Source organism: Gopherus flavomarginatus, chromosome 2 (assembly GCF_025201925.1).
Source record: "Gopherus flavomarginatus isolate rGopFla2 chromosome 2, rGopFla2.mat.asm, whole genome shotgun sequence".
Lineage (NCBI taxonomy): Eukaryota > Metazoa > Chordata > Testudines > Testudinidae > Gopherus > Gopherus flavomarginatus.
The window spans coordinates 247,606,939-247,621,853 of NC_066618.1; the positions used below are offsets into that span (position 1 = coordinate 247,606,939).

General features: G+C 44.3%; 2 protein-coding genes across 6 annotated transcripts in view; one reads left to right on the forward strand and one right to left on the reverse strand.

Moving 5' to 3' along the window:
• LOC127045143 (uncharacterized) overlaps window positions 1-14,915 on the forward strand; it is a 1,042,790-nt gene that overhangs the window by 960,752 nt on the left and 67,123 nt on the right. The gene's annotated exons all lie outside the window — the stretch shown is intronic.
• TPD52 (tumor protein D52) overlaps window positions 1-14,915 on the reverse strand; it is a 232,757-nt gene that overhangs the window by 160,988 nt on the left and 56,854 nt on the right. For 2 of the 5 annotated variants that reach the window (XM_050941390.1, XM_050941393.1), the window contains exons 5-7: window positions 9,294-9,335; window positions 7,903-7,951; window positions 4,058-5,795 (exon numbers count right to left, since the gene is read on the reverse strand). In XM_050941390.1, the coding sequence (XP_050797347.1) occupies window positions 5,679-5,795; window positions 7,903-7,951; window positions 9,294-9,335 (208 nt within the window). In that variant the 3' untranslated portion in view covers window positions 4,058-5,678. Of the gene's footprint in view, window positions 1-4,057; window positions 5,796-7,902; window positions 7,952-9,293; window positions 9,336-14,915 lie in introns of those variants that run through there. The other 3 variants (XM_050941391.1, XM_050941394.1, XM_050941392.1) reach the window with 2 other exon arrangements.

A 14,915-nucleotide genomic window follows, 5' to 3' on the forward strand; every position in this document is an offset into this window, starting at 1 on the left:
CCCACCGCCATCCAGGTGTTATAATTATAACGGCTAAGCAAGGCTTGCTGATTTGCCACCCGGAGCTGTAGGGCACCTGCCGGGTACACTTTGTAGCCGAGTAGGTCCATTCGCCTAGCCTCCTTCTATTTCAGGGCTGGCGCCTGCTGGCCATAGCATTCCCTCTCATTAACAGACTGGGCGACTAGTGAGCAGGGAGGAGGATGGACATACAAGTATTCGTACCCTTTAGAGGGCACCATATATTTACGCTTGACTTCCCTGGCCGCAGAAGGGATAGAGGCTGGCAACTGCCATACAGTATCGGCATTGGCCTGGATGGTCCGAATAAACAGTAGGGCCACTCTAGTGGGGGCATCCGCCGATAGAATGTCCAATACTGGGTCCTCCTCCACCTGGAGGTCCATATTGAGTGCTACCCTCCTTAGGAGATCCTGATGGGCTCTCAGGTTGATTGGCGGAGGGCCCAAGAAGGATGTTCCTGCCACCCTCCTTAGGAGGTCCTGATGGGCTCTCAGGTTGATTGGCGGAGGGCCCAAGAAGGATGTTCCTGCCACCACCTCATCTGGAGAAAAGGAAGAGGAGATGCCTGCGACAAGTGGGTCCTGTGTGGCCTCTTGCTCTTGGGCGACCTCCTGTTCCAGTGGAACCTGGGAGCCTGGTGGGTGAACTGGGACTTCCTCCGTAGCAGTCAGAGGGGGACGGCTAACCTTTGCCTCTGGCACTCAGTGCTCTGATGAGACAGCGGGACGGAACTACTGGTACGCCTTGGGCCTGGTGGTATGCCCAAGGTGTCCAGAAAGACCACTGATGGGGGCCTTGGGCCTGGGCCTCTTGGAAGACTCTGGTGGGCACAGAGTCGCGGTCCTGTGCATAAGAGCTGTCCGTGTAGGACGACACTGATGCGTATCTGGATGGCCATGGAGGGGCTGAAAAGCCCTGGGAAGACTCTGTCTCTAGCGGACCTTGCTCTACTCGGCTCCGGGGACCGGTACCGGGAGGCATACCGGTACCGGGAACGAGATCGGGACCTGCGACTGAAGCGGTGCCGGGAGGTAGACCGAGATCGAGGCTCGACGTCGGGAGCGGCTACGGGAGTCACGGTGCCGGGAGCTGGAACGGTACCGAGAGTAGCGGGCTGGCGAACGGGATACTGAACGGTGCCACGAGTGCGACTGGTACCAAGGAGGAGAACGGTGCCAGAACTGCGAGCGGCGTCAGGAGCGGGAGCGCCGACGGGACCTAGAAGGTCTGTGGGACCGTTATCATGAACGGTGCCACTCTGCTGTGCTGACAGAGGATGGTCTTATCAAGGCAGGCTTGCCGATAGACTGTATTACCCGCACCGGCGGTGCCAGGGGTTGAGGCAGCGTCAACTCTGTCATGGCAATCAGGTCCCTCGCTGTTGAGAACGTCTCCGGCGTGGATGGAATAGTAAGCTCAACCACGGCTCGCACCGGGGAGCTGACAGGCACCGGACTTGACGGCCATTGTGGGACCGGAATCGATGGTGCCGACGTCGTTGGTGCTGCGGTAGGTGTCAGTGCCAGGCGATCTGACTTAGACGAGTTCTCTGGCTGTGGTACAGGTGGCACGGAAGCAGCAGGAGTCTTAGGCTCTCTCGGCCTCGGGGAGAGGGAGCGGTGCCGAGTCGACTTTGGTGTCGGCGACGGTCGGTGCCAAGAGGCCTTGGCAGTACCAGCACGGTCCGGTGCCGAGGAGGCACTTCTGCCCGCCGACTGACCAGTGCTCGGTGCCAAAGGCAGACGGGTAAGAGCCGCCTCCATGAGGAGCTGCTTTAGCCAAAAGTCCCACTCCTTTTTTGTTCTCTGCTCAAAAGCCTTGCAAATGCAGCACTTATCTGTCAGGTGAGATTCCCTGAGGGATGGGCCCCGGCACTGGGTGTAGGGAAGGGGCTAATCCCCGAACCTCTCTTAACTATACACTAACTATGAATGACAAAAATTAACTAAAACTAAACTATATACATAAAAAAATAACTAGAGAACTACGAGTAGCTAGGGAGGTGGAGGTCAGTAAAACCACACTCCACTGTTCCAACGACCAACACGGGCGGTAAGAAGGAACTGAGGGGCGGTTGGGTCGGCAGGGGTATATATCCAGCACCATAACGGCGACACTCCAGGGGGCGCCCAGCCGACCCACTGAGTGTTGCTAGGGTAAAAATCTTCCGACGAACGTGCACGCGGCATGCGCACACCTAATTGGAATGGATATGAGCAAGCACTCAAAGAAGCAGCAGCAGTTTGGTGCAAAAGTCACTGGACTGGAATAGTAAGCATATTGTATTTGATAAGTCTAATTTAAAGACTGGAATGTGAAAGGAGACATAGGAAACAGGTAAATTTGGGAATAAAGATGAGAAAGCAAGTAGTGAAAGTTTAAGAACTGAGTAATGAGTAGCAGTAGAGGTAGGACATGTATAGAGATACCAAGTTAGTTAGAGAATTGTCTGCTAGATTGAGTAGCTAATTACAAACCATTGCATCCATCTTTAGCACAGAGTTCCAGCTTTGCAGATAGGTTCCATTCCTGATAGAAGCTGCCCTGAATATCAAAGGAGCATAAAAACATCCCACTCAAAAGCAGGGAGTAAGTGTTAACTGGCTTAGGATGTTGACTAGATCACAGGTTGTGGTTCTAGAAATTTCATGTCCAGGGTTGCTTTTTCATGTCCAGGGTTGCTTCTCAGCCATTTCAAGTCAAGGCTTGTGAAGCAGAAGTCTCAATTGATAGGATTCAGGTACTGAAGACATCTTAGATGGACCTGCTAATTGCATTTCACACTAGTGGGAAAACATTCCCTAGATGTGTCAACTGAAACTGCTCCTCCGATTTCTTGCCAATGTTTTAAGTGGAATTTTACTGCCTAAGGATTCCAAGGTGTACCTGTTCAGTTTATCCCACACTGTTAGCTCAGTTTACATTTGGCCAGGATTCAGGTGTTTCATCACATCAGCAAAAAGAGGGTTAGGCCTAGGCAAGACACTTCTACTGTACCTGGAGAGGAAACCAGGGGCTCTAGCTAAAGTAATGTAATGAGGAAAAAACTCAAGCCTTGTGGCTTTTCTCCAGACCATACAAAAATGGCTATGTGATGGCAGCCTATGGTCATCTTTAAGGCAGCTAGTGCTGCTGGATCCCACAGACAGGAGTGAGCAAAAACAGGCCAGAAAACCCATTAAGTATGAATCACTGAGGCAGTATACTGGGAATGTTTGTGCCAACCTAGCTCTAAGAGCCTGCCTCAGGCAAAAGCCTGCCTCTGAAGCAGAATGGGAGATGCTTCAGTGGGTCAACAGGGAGATTGAAATAGCTGACTTGATTAGATGGCAGGGAATGTGTTTGCTTGACACTGTCAAACTAGGCACAGATAGGAATGCTCTTTCAGTCTAGGAATCCTCCTTATTCAGAGTAGCATTTTTTTTTAAAATGCTTTACAAGAGACAAAACCTAAACAGAAAACAGCTGATATTTATGCCAAAAAGTTTAGTTTAATGTTCCACTGTACTGATATTAGTTTCAATCTAGTGCACATGTAACATTTCCTTACTATCACTTAATCATACCATACATTGTAGCACTAAAGTAGGATGGTTTAAACATATTAGATGGGAAAGTACCCTGATGTTACTGGAATTTTGATGCTGTATGGTTGTCATTTGTTTTATTTGCTGATTTACTGCCTCTGCTGAACTTTAAGTCTCAGGACAGGAACCGTTCATGAATTACATTTGTGCGACAAGAGGCATAGTAAATTCCTGAATCAGTTTCCAGGATAGAACCAACTCAGCCCATCTGTCCAAGAAATAAGTGAAGAGTAGTCACGAGGCCATGAGTATGAAGATAGGAGGATTCCAACATGTTCCCAATTACTTGGGGAGCAGAGGATAGTAAGGGAATACTTCATATGTAAATTCAGTCCTTTCATATTGATTAAAAAAAGCTTAGGCCTATAGGTAGCTATGACTTTTCCAAAAAGAGTGGAATGTCTGCATTTACAGCTGTGCTGTTAATGACAGTAGCAATACAGTGCTCATGTATAGGATTTTATTAAGCTGCTCACATGTAACAGCATATTCACTAGAGGTGAAGTGCTATCAAAGCGCTCATCAGAAATGCAGTACAATGGTGTCTAAAGAAAATTGTGTAGTGGTTTTGGAATTCGACTTGCTTAAGACAGATTTTTGCAGTTAGTTTTTTTAAATTGCTTCCAGTTCATTCCAAGCTCAGTGATGAGACATTTGGCATAAGTTACAATTTGATAACGACCAACATGTGCAAGATATGTACATAATACAAGCAACTTCCAAAGTAAATAAAGTGGATATAGTCAACATGTAAAGCAACATAGCCCTCTTACAAGGTCTGCTATAGGCTTTGATATGGGTAAAGCTACAGGAGTGGAGTCTCCAGGGTGCAAACAGTATTGCTAATTTTAAAGCCTCTAAAAAAACGACTTAGGACAAGACACTTCAAACTATTTCATGCTCTAAACATCTCAAAAGGTCCTCTGCCTCCTAGAGCAATGACTCTTGCCTGCAAATGCTGTGCAAGTTTACTACAGCATGGTGAAAGGCTTTGAAAAAAAAAACAAAACATTTAATTCCAAGTCAGTTATGGGAATTAATCAGTAATGACTTGTTAGAAATTTTTTTTGCAGACATCCAAGACCAAGTTCATAAAGCCATATTCCTACATTCTGAGCTGTAGGAATGTGTTCACATTTCTTCATCTCCACTCCATGTTTTTAGTGTAAGATTCAATATTAATACCAGAATAGAAGTTTTAGAATCACCACCACTGGAGACCATTATTACAGTGTGCCATTTTACCACAGCAGAATAATTCAGGCATTAAAGCATCAAGTAAAGAACTCACAATAAAGTGTACTGGGGTAAACAAACTGGCTCAGATATTAGACCAGCAGCATTAAGTATCTCCCTTTCATTTGGAGCACTTTGAGAAACCCACTCTTAGGATATTAAGTCTGGTCACAGGACCCACAGAGAAGTCAGTAAGTCTGAATGCTAGTTAGGATTATGTCCTTTGCCCCACATGCACCAAATGCAGTTTAGGACTCAACAGGTTTAGATTAACACACACTTGTGGAAACCTGCTATAGTGATGTTATTCATAATGTTGAAGCAGAAATCCTTTTTCTGCAGCTTGGAGTAATCTTCCAAGTGTGATGTCCAATTTAGAGAACTGTTGCACTGAAACCACCGAAGGAGTGAAGTAAACCTTCAGGTTGGCAGTAAAAGTAGAATGCCAATTCTTATAAGTGAAGAGAATTGCTAATAATCACAGCATCCAAAAGGAAGCTATGAATCCACATACTATATGTACAGTATTAGTAGGTTTGTCTAAAGTTTTTCAAAGAACATTTTAGAGATTGCCTTTAAAATCAGGGATATATCCTTTAAGTACGTGAAAAGCATAAAAATGTCCCTTCCCCCCAAAAGCCAGGCTGATACAATCTACTTTAGTTCCAAAAATATTTTAAACTCACAAACAAGCTATTTTATCAAATTGATATAAAGCTAAGTGCTAAGTAAAAGCACATCTGGTGGAAACAGACAGTGAAGAACATTACAAATGTGCTTAGTTTTTGCTTGCAGCATCTGGCAGTGAGTTGCAGGACAAAGGCAGGAATCTCACTGGGTCTCCTCCTGTATCTGTTCTGTAATAGTTTCTGTAGTACTAGCATTGGCAGCTGAGTTTAAGACTTCTCCAAAGTCACCTCCAGCAGGCTTGGCTCCTCCAACTTTAGACTAAAATACAAATAGTTTTAGATAAACCCTTCAGAAAGTATAGCTGAAACAGTTAGATAGCCAGGTATTTTAACAAGTTTTGCAACAAACAGTACCTTCATGTCAAGATTGTTTGGGGGAATTTATCCCTTGGAAGCAGTTTTTCCAGGATCAAACTGCCCCTACAATACTTGAGGTAGGAGCAGCACTCAGTGCAACTTGGTGGAAGAAGCGAGGTGGAGAAAACACTGAAGGAAATGTTGCAACCCTCCAATCATTAGCTTAACACATGGGTCTCCCTTGGCCTTTAGTACTGGCAACAATATGATCAGGAGTATTTTTGCACAGCCCATACTCAGATATGCTCTGTGAAGATTGTACAACTTCAAGTTGAAACATCCTACATTTGTTTTAACTCAAAATGTTACAAAACCCGATAGCTTTTGTTCTGTACCACCCTGGGGGAGCTCTGAGAAAAACATTCAGCCTCAAGGACACATCCTGAAGCTCTCTGGTGTTTTAGTGGAGCACATTCACTGCTACACCCCTTCAGATGGTGTATAACACACTTACCGCACATCACTCCCATATACCTCCACCACCTCCCCTCTAGGGAGATGCATTCCCAGAGTTCCTGGAAGGAGAATTTCCTAAACTCCCTTGGATTGCAACAGGCCATTATACAGAATGCCGAAAGGAGTTCCTTATGCACTTTTCCCCAACCCCAAATTCCTATACAAAAAGCAGTCTGGTCCATAATATGAAGATCTTTATACCAGAAAGTTAGTTGGAACAGCCACACAACATTGATCTCTGCTTATTGAGGCCTCAGCCCCAGTTTCAGCCTCCTTACCTGACAGTGAAGTCTAAGAGCATGTACATCTTACAACAGAATTGCACACCTATATTCCTTACTTTCTGATGGTAACATGCAAGAGTTTGCATTCCCAATGTAAGTTAGAATAAAGCTTTTCAGCCCTGAAGTTAAAAATCAGTTTAGATCCTGGATATACAAGACCAGGTTCTCTATTATATGTAAAAGGCAGTTCCTGGACAACCTTTATTGAATGAAGTATCTTAGAACCTCACTATTAAAAATGCAAGTTTGTGTTGTGGTGGGATTATTTGCAACTTGTCTGGAAAGACATGATTAATGTAAACTTTGGAAAGTGTTACGAGCATCAAAGGACTCTTTAAAACAATGGGCTAAGACAAGACTGAACTGTTAATGGAGTAGGTTTCCTAGGAAATATCTGTGAGGAGGGGAATGCAAATATCCACCTCCAGACCTGATCTTCTGAAGCTTTGACCTGGGATGGGGATCTTGTCTACAAGTCCCAAATGGCAAAAAGAGCAACTCCATTCATAGTGTGCTGGTTCTGCACCACAGCAGTTATCAACTTGTAACCACAGAAAAACCCCTTGGTGGGGTTTGAAGGGCTGTTCTCTAGCCAGAACCCTGCTTGGAGTTGGGGTGATCTCAGATAAGCGTATTTGCATACAAGTTTGCTATTTTATGTTCTCACTAATGTTTTTCCCTTAATAAATGTGGTTGCTTAGAAAGAGCTATGTGCTAACTTAATTGTGGTCAGTTACATTGCTTACCATGAGAGGAGCAAAGGTAAAGCAGGCTTGCTTAGGCAGTCTGGCTGCTGGTGAATTTCCAGTGTAGGCAGGGAGCTGTGCAGCCTGGACATATTTTGGGGTCAGGAGGGAGAGAGATATGTATGTTTCCATCCAAGAGGTAATGGCAGGAAGTCAGAAAGAGTAGCCTTTTTTGGACCATACAGGAGAAATACACATGCAATTGTCCTGAACTGAAACAGCATGATTCAGCCCATTTGTGCTGTTCTGAGCATACGAGTGGACTAGAGAGCAGTTGTCTTCCCAACTGGGGATTTTCTGGCATGAAGCGATCATAGTTGGCTATACCCCTGCATTTCACAGCATTACTTGGTTGTCAAATGACTACATTTGGATTTTTAAAAAGCAGCTTAAGAGGTTAGTTGCCCAGCTGCCACTGAATTTTAAGGGAAGGGATCTGAGCACCACATTTAGGTTCCTTCAAAAGTCCCAGCTTAAGTCTCTCATAAAACAACTGTTTCCAGAGGCAACTAGTTAGATTTACCTTTAAGTTTTCAACCTTTTCTTCAAATGACTTGAAAGTAGAAGAATTTCTAGGGGAAAAAAACCCAGTGATTAGTTTCTTAAAGTGAGAACATGAGCATAGTAATACTAGGTTAGTTTTGAGACAATGCATCCATGTTTCCCTGTCCTATGTCAACATGCTTTTGACAGCCCTCAGATTAATGTATCTTTTGGATAGTAGTTTTTGAACATTTCGTAAACAGTTACTTTAGGCCTAAACTGTACAGCTAAAGAGCTTCAAATAAAACCATGTCTAGAACTTTCAACTGCAAGCCAAGAAGCTCATTTTATTACTACCTTTGAGGCAGTCACTCTTTATAGTGACTAACAGCAGAATAAAAAAAAGTTTTCAGTGAAGTTACTGATTGCCTGTAACTCAGTGACAGTACCCTTTACAAAGGTAAGGGGGTAAGGTACTGTAGAATGCCAGATTTAACTTGTCATTAGTGACTTCCTTGACTCTTCAAAAACAGGTTGATGGCTGTTGGCTTAGAAAAGTTAGCTAGCTCAGTAAGACAATTTAGTCACATCCAATCACTCTAAAGGCTAGCGAGTGATTGTTAAAGACAACTCATAGTATGTCTCTCTCAAAGTGAAAAAGGTTATTTACCCTGTCCCTCTGGAGACAGCCACTATCAACAGTAATAAGTATTCTCCCCACCTCTCACAGGTGGAGACTATTACACTATGAAAAGGTAAAATGCAATACCCTAAGATAAAGACAGTGTTTAGTCGTAGCAGCCTAGACAAGGAGTGAAATTTTGTCCCCACTGAAGTAAATGGCAAACATTGACTTCAGGAGGGTCAGTAAGTCACCCAAGGATTCTATATCAATTGCCACCAAATTGCAATGTGACCTTGTGCCTTAATCTGTGTCACCAGATGGAGGAATGCTTACTTCTGATGCAGCCAGCCTTAGTGTTTGTAATGTACTCTGAACCTTATTTAAGCAATTAGAAGTCAGCAAGAGAAAAACTGAGGTCAGAGGCCAAACTACTTACTTTCCTATGGGTTAATAAGAAAGTAAATCTCTTCATTTTAGAAGAGCTGTAGACAGTTCTGAATTTGAAATCATTTAGTAGCATAATATTTCTAAGAAAATAAAGACCATTCAGCTTCTCACCATAAGCAAATATGTCTAGGATGTGTAATTGCAAATAGCACAAGTTCAAAGAAATAATGAACTTTCTGCAAGAACAGTCAGTACATGCTTTATCCTAAGTCAGTACGGTAAATTGTTCTAAAAACCAAGATGTTTCCATGTATTTAATTCTACACATATGGGTGGGATGGGGGAAGAAAAGGATCAGTTCAACTAGTAAGACAATACACATATCCAATAGCTGAATTACATACTAAAACATACATTACCTCATAACAGGCATGCTAATTGAATGTTGTATGGAGCGTATACTAAGTGTCAGCATTAAGAAAAGGAGAGAGAGAGTGAAGTTAGTTATGATCAATTATGAAAAGCAATTTGCTTAGAAACCCTATGCATCAGGTTCCATGCAAAGAGAATCTTTCTCCCCATAACTGAAAATGTCTGAGACCACAACTGTTTTCCCAAGGGCAGTTTCAAATAAACTGGAGTCACGCACACATTCATAAAGAACATGCAAGAGAGCTGTAGTAATACTTTATTAAAAATATGCCAGTTAAAAAGTACATTCTGCATAGTTGCAACATAATTCCTTTGTCCTTTATCTACCCATTAATTTTTCAGACAGTGAGAAACATGCTATGTTTGCAATTCTGGTAGTGTCAAGTGAATGCCAAAAGCTAATCATTCACATATTCCCTCCCCTTGAATGATGCTTACATTAAAGGATAAATTCTTTCAGACTATCACTGCGTTAATTGCAATGGGACTCCTGCATATGGAGTAGCAAACAAGTCAATATGGATCCAGGAGCTGAATATTAGTTCACTAGCACCATTTAGAAACAGCTCAGTTTTGTGGACTGTCAATCCATTACCTTTCACTAGGATTAGTCATAGTAACTCAACAGGCCTAGTTTCAACTACAGATAGTTGGGAAGTTTCCAACAAAGTAGTTGGACATATCACTCCACTGTCCCAGAAAAGCCAATAGCTTGGTGGTTAGGGCTTTCACCTGGGATATCACAGACCCAGGTCAAGTCCCAGTTCTGATTTAGGTCTTTGTTTTGTCCCAGTGTGGAACAGGAAAACAGTTTGAAAGCTCAAGTTTGTGGGACAGGAAGAGTTTCTTGCCCAGCTTTAACCTTAACTTTGTTTTTGAGGAACCACAAGTTTAGTCTTCATACTTATTAAATTTTATCCCTGCCATCACTCGGAGTGTAGTTAGTGATACGGTTTAAGTGATGTGGACAACTGCTCATTAGGAAGGAGTCATTAGGAGGGTCATAGACCCAATAGCAACTAGACTGTTTCAGACAGTAATAACTTGAGCCAATTTAATCCTCCCTAGGAAAAGCTCAGCATTCTTATTTTTAATTCCCCATCCCTCCCAAATATTTAGTCCTACTCTACTGTAGATGTGTAGTCTGTACTAGTTGAGTACCATACCAGCTTCTGTAGAGCAGTTTTACTGGACATGTGTCTTCTCCAACCATACCTGGATGCTTAATCTTGAATCAAGAGTCAATACACCTTACCTTGATATAATGCTGTCCTTGAGAGCCAAAAACATCTTACCATGTTATAGGTGAAACCATGTTATATTGAACTTGCTTTGATCCAGAGTGCACAGTCCCACCCGCCCGGAGCACTGCTTTACCACATTATATCCAAATTTGTATTATATTGGGTCGCATTATATCGGGGTAGAGATGTACTTTCATATAAGAGTTCTCATCCCTGGCAGTAGCTAGTCATTCATCTCATTCTGATAGCAACTCAGTCTCCCCTAAATTAGGGGCTCAATGGTAGAGCCACTTTGATACTAATGAAAAGTTTCCAGAATAGGTTTAAAATGTAAGGATTTCTGGAGATGTTTAGACACCGAAGAGGTTAAAAAGCTTTAAGATAAGCCAGGACATGTTGCTAACTGAGTATGTGACTGAAGATTGGGTAGTAGTGCCATATACCACAAGTCAAACTCTGTCAGCTACTAGTTTGCTGAGGTTGTGTCTGTGCTCCAGTCATATTTAGTCATTGTTTCACCTTGTGTATCTCTGCTACCCATGTCCCTGTAGGAGGCCCAGCTTCTAATAATTAGATTTATAGAGCCTATTTTATCTCCTGCCTTCAGGATGAGTCACACTTCTGTATTGAGTCCCATTATGTGATGAGAGGACTGACACAGATCCCAACTTTGCTGGATGCCAAGTTTCTGCTCAATACATTTTCTAATGCACTCAAGTGTTACATTTTTCCAGCAGTGGTCAGCCACCTGTCTGATCCTGTAAGAGGCTCTCACCTCTAGAGATGGGAGTCTTAAAAAAAAGGATGCCTACTCTTCCCCTGGTATTACAGTCTACAAACCCACCCACCCACGAAAGTTAGTGTACAAAAAGTTACCTTCAAGGATAGTATTTGCATATTGTCTTTTGAGAGACAGGTACTGTAAACACATGCTTCAGTGTTCAGCTTTCAATGGAGAAGTTTTCACTGACTTCAAAAACCATGCACAGTTCTGGAAATACATCTCTACCCCAATATAATGCAACCTGATATAACATGAATTTGGATACAACGCGGTAAAGCAGCGCTCCAGGGGGGTGGGGCTGCACACTCCAGCAGATCAAAGCAAGTTCGATACAACATAGTTTCACCTATAATGCGGTAAGATTTTTTGGCTCCCAAGGACAGCGTTATATTGGGGTAGAGGTGTAGTTTAACTCTCACAGTACCAGAAATCATGTTTGTTATGTAGCTATGATATGTTTTTAGTAACTCAGCCCAGACAACTGATTAGAATGAAGCATATTTTTGAATTAGTAGCAGTCAAACTTGGAAACCAAAGTAACTTGACTTACAAGTCCAATGTTACAACCTGGCTAAGTGTAGCATACCCAGATACAGGATGTGATCCAATAAGGTATTATCTGGGAGGACACCAGGAGGCGCTTCATCCTGTCCGCCACCACAACAAATTGCTGGTTCAACTTGTGGAACAGGTTTTGTTCGTTTAAAATAAAAAAAGCCAAAGCCAGCCAAATATCCAGGGAGTGGAGCCTCTGCCCACGGCTGTTGGAATGAGGCTTCAGGAAAAAGACGGAGAAATAGGTCTTTGCTGTGTGGAAGTTGGAAACCCATCCCACATAGTGTTCCTCCGGAAGGTGAAGTTGCACTTTGTCCTTATAAAAATGTAGTATATTGGAGGGGGGGAGTCAGATGTGAGGGCCTTGAGTCAGAGACCCTCTGGCTGAAATTATGGCGACTAGGATTAGGCTACTTTATAAGGCAAGTAAAGTAAAGTAGTTGAGCATGTCGCTAATGGTTCAAAAGGAGGCTCCATCAGCCTTGAGTGTACCAAGTTAGTGTCCCAGGGTGGGGGTGGGCTGCTGAATTTGAAGGGAGACACAGGCTATCCCCTTTCAGAAACTGCTCAACTCTGAGTGAAAAGCTGAGATGGCGGCCAGGTGAACCTTTATCAATGAGTATGAGTATGACAGGCCCTACTCTTTCAACCTTAGTAGGTAGCTCAAGACCCAAGGGGGACCGAAGATTGCGATGGAAGGACATGGCTCTGCAAACACAAAATAGAAAATCTTTCCCACTTGGCTAAGTAGACCGCCCTGGTCGATGGTTTTCTGTTGCCCATAAGAACTTCTCTAATGGGGTTTGAGTGTGCAAGCTTAAGTGGATTCAACCACACAGCTTCCAAGCAGTGAGATGGAGAGATTCGTGATTTCAGTGTTGGAGCAGGCCATGATGTTGAGTAACGAGGTCTGGAACTAACAGCAGGGGGATTGGAGTCTTCACCGAGAGTTCCAGCAACATGGTGGACCAATGTTGGTGTGGTCAGGCTGGTGCTACTAGGATGACAGAGGCCCCGTCGCTCTGGATCTTGAGGACAGCCTTGTGAATAAGTGGGATGGGGGAGTGGGAAAAGGAGGAGAAAAAAAAAAAAGTGAGAACATGTAGAAGAGCTGGTCCTTCCATGGGAGAAGGAAATGCACCTGCCAATGAGCCCTGGCTGTAGCTCAGGAAGGAGCAGAATTACAGGCACTTCCTATTGCTCCTTGTGGTGAACAACTCAACTTGGGGAAGACCCAACCATTGGAAGATATTGTTTGTTATGTCCGGGCGAATGGGCCATTTGTGGTTGCGAAAAGACCTGCTGAGATGGTCTGCTAGCTCATTCTGAGATCTGGGGAAGCAGGGAGCTTCCAGAAGCATTGAGCGTGTTATGCAGAACTCCCAGAGCTTGCAGGCTTCCTGACATAGGGGAAAGGAGCATGCTTCACCTTGTCTGTTGATATAAAACATTGCTGTTGTGTTGTGTGGTCAGGACTGATATGCATTTGCCCTCCAGATGAGGCCGAATGGTCTGACACGCCAAACGAATCACTCCTCAGCTCTGACGTTGATGTGAAGCAACAGCTCCTCTGGAGACTAGAGTCCTTGAGTTCTGTGCTCTCTAAGGTGAACTTCCCACCACATCGTTATGATTGGTCACTGACGCATCAGCAAAGGGTGTGGTTTGAAGAGTGTGACACTTTACACACAGTGTCAGGGTCAAGCCACCACTGAAGAGACTTGAGAACCGTTGGTGGAGGCATGACTGCCCTGTCTAGACTGTTTGCTTGGTTGATACACAGATGTCAGCCAAGTCTGGAGAGGTCTGAGTTTGAGCCTTGCATGCTGGACCACGTATGTGTATGACACCATCTGTCCTAGGAGTTTCAGACAACTCCTTGCTGTGGCTGTAGGAAACTGCCTGAGGTCTTGTATGTCGTCATGTATGGCCTGAAAACATGACTGAGGTAGAAATGCTCTGGCCTGTCTCAAGTCTAGCACTGCCCCTATGAACTATTCTCTGAGTAGGCGTGAGCATTGACTTGAGTATTTAACAGGAGACCCTGCAAGTCAAAGGTGGATCTTATCAGGTTGACTGGCTGATCCACTTGTGTCCTGGAACGTCCATCACTAATCAGTCATCGAGGTATGAGAATACCTGAACCTGTCTTTTCTGCAGGAAGGCGGCCCTGACTGACATGCATTTGGTGAACACCTGAGGTGCTGATAACAGACCAAACAGGAGCACTAAGAATTGGCAGTGAGCACCTCACCACCAACCACTACCACCTTAGGAAATGCCTGTGGGGTGGGATTATGGAAATATGGATCCTTCAAAATTGGGGGCAGCATACCAATCTCCTGGATCCTGGGAAGGAATAATGATGGCTAGAGAGACCATCTGAAACTTTAGCATCTTTGTGAACCTGTGAGGTTGTGAAGGTCCAGGATGAGTCTGAGAACCCCCCCTTTGCTTTCAGTATTAACAAATACTGGGAGTAAAGACCCCTTGCCCTTGAGCTCCAGCAGAACCTCCTCCATGGCTCCTGCCGACTGGAGTGTTTGTACCTCCTGCATAAGGACTTGCTTGTGAGAAAGGTCCCTGAAAGGGGGGGAGGTGGGGCAGTGCAGGGGGAGGAGGGAAAGAAAATTGGAGGTAATATTCCATTTCTACCATGCGAAGGTCCCAAGGGTCTGGAGGTGATTTGGGACCAAGGCCGGTATAAATGAGATAGATGTGCCAAAAAAAGGGTGGGAGAAGGAAGGATCCAGTTGGCTACCATGTATGTCATCCTCAGGCGCATCTTCAAGAAGGCATGCCTAGGGCCTGGTGGTTGTTTCGACAAATCAAATCCCTGGTTGTTTGGATGTTTGGGTTGGCAACAACGGTTCTGGTTTCTAGGCCACCTTCAACTGTAGTCCTGTCTGGGCTGGCCTTGGTACGGAAGAGGCATAGGCTGAGGCCTAAAATGTCTGCGTTGAGTGGCTGGGGTGTGCAGCTCCAGCAATTTCAGACTGGCTTGGAGTCCTTTAAACTATACAGCT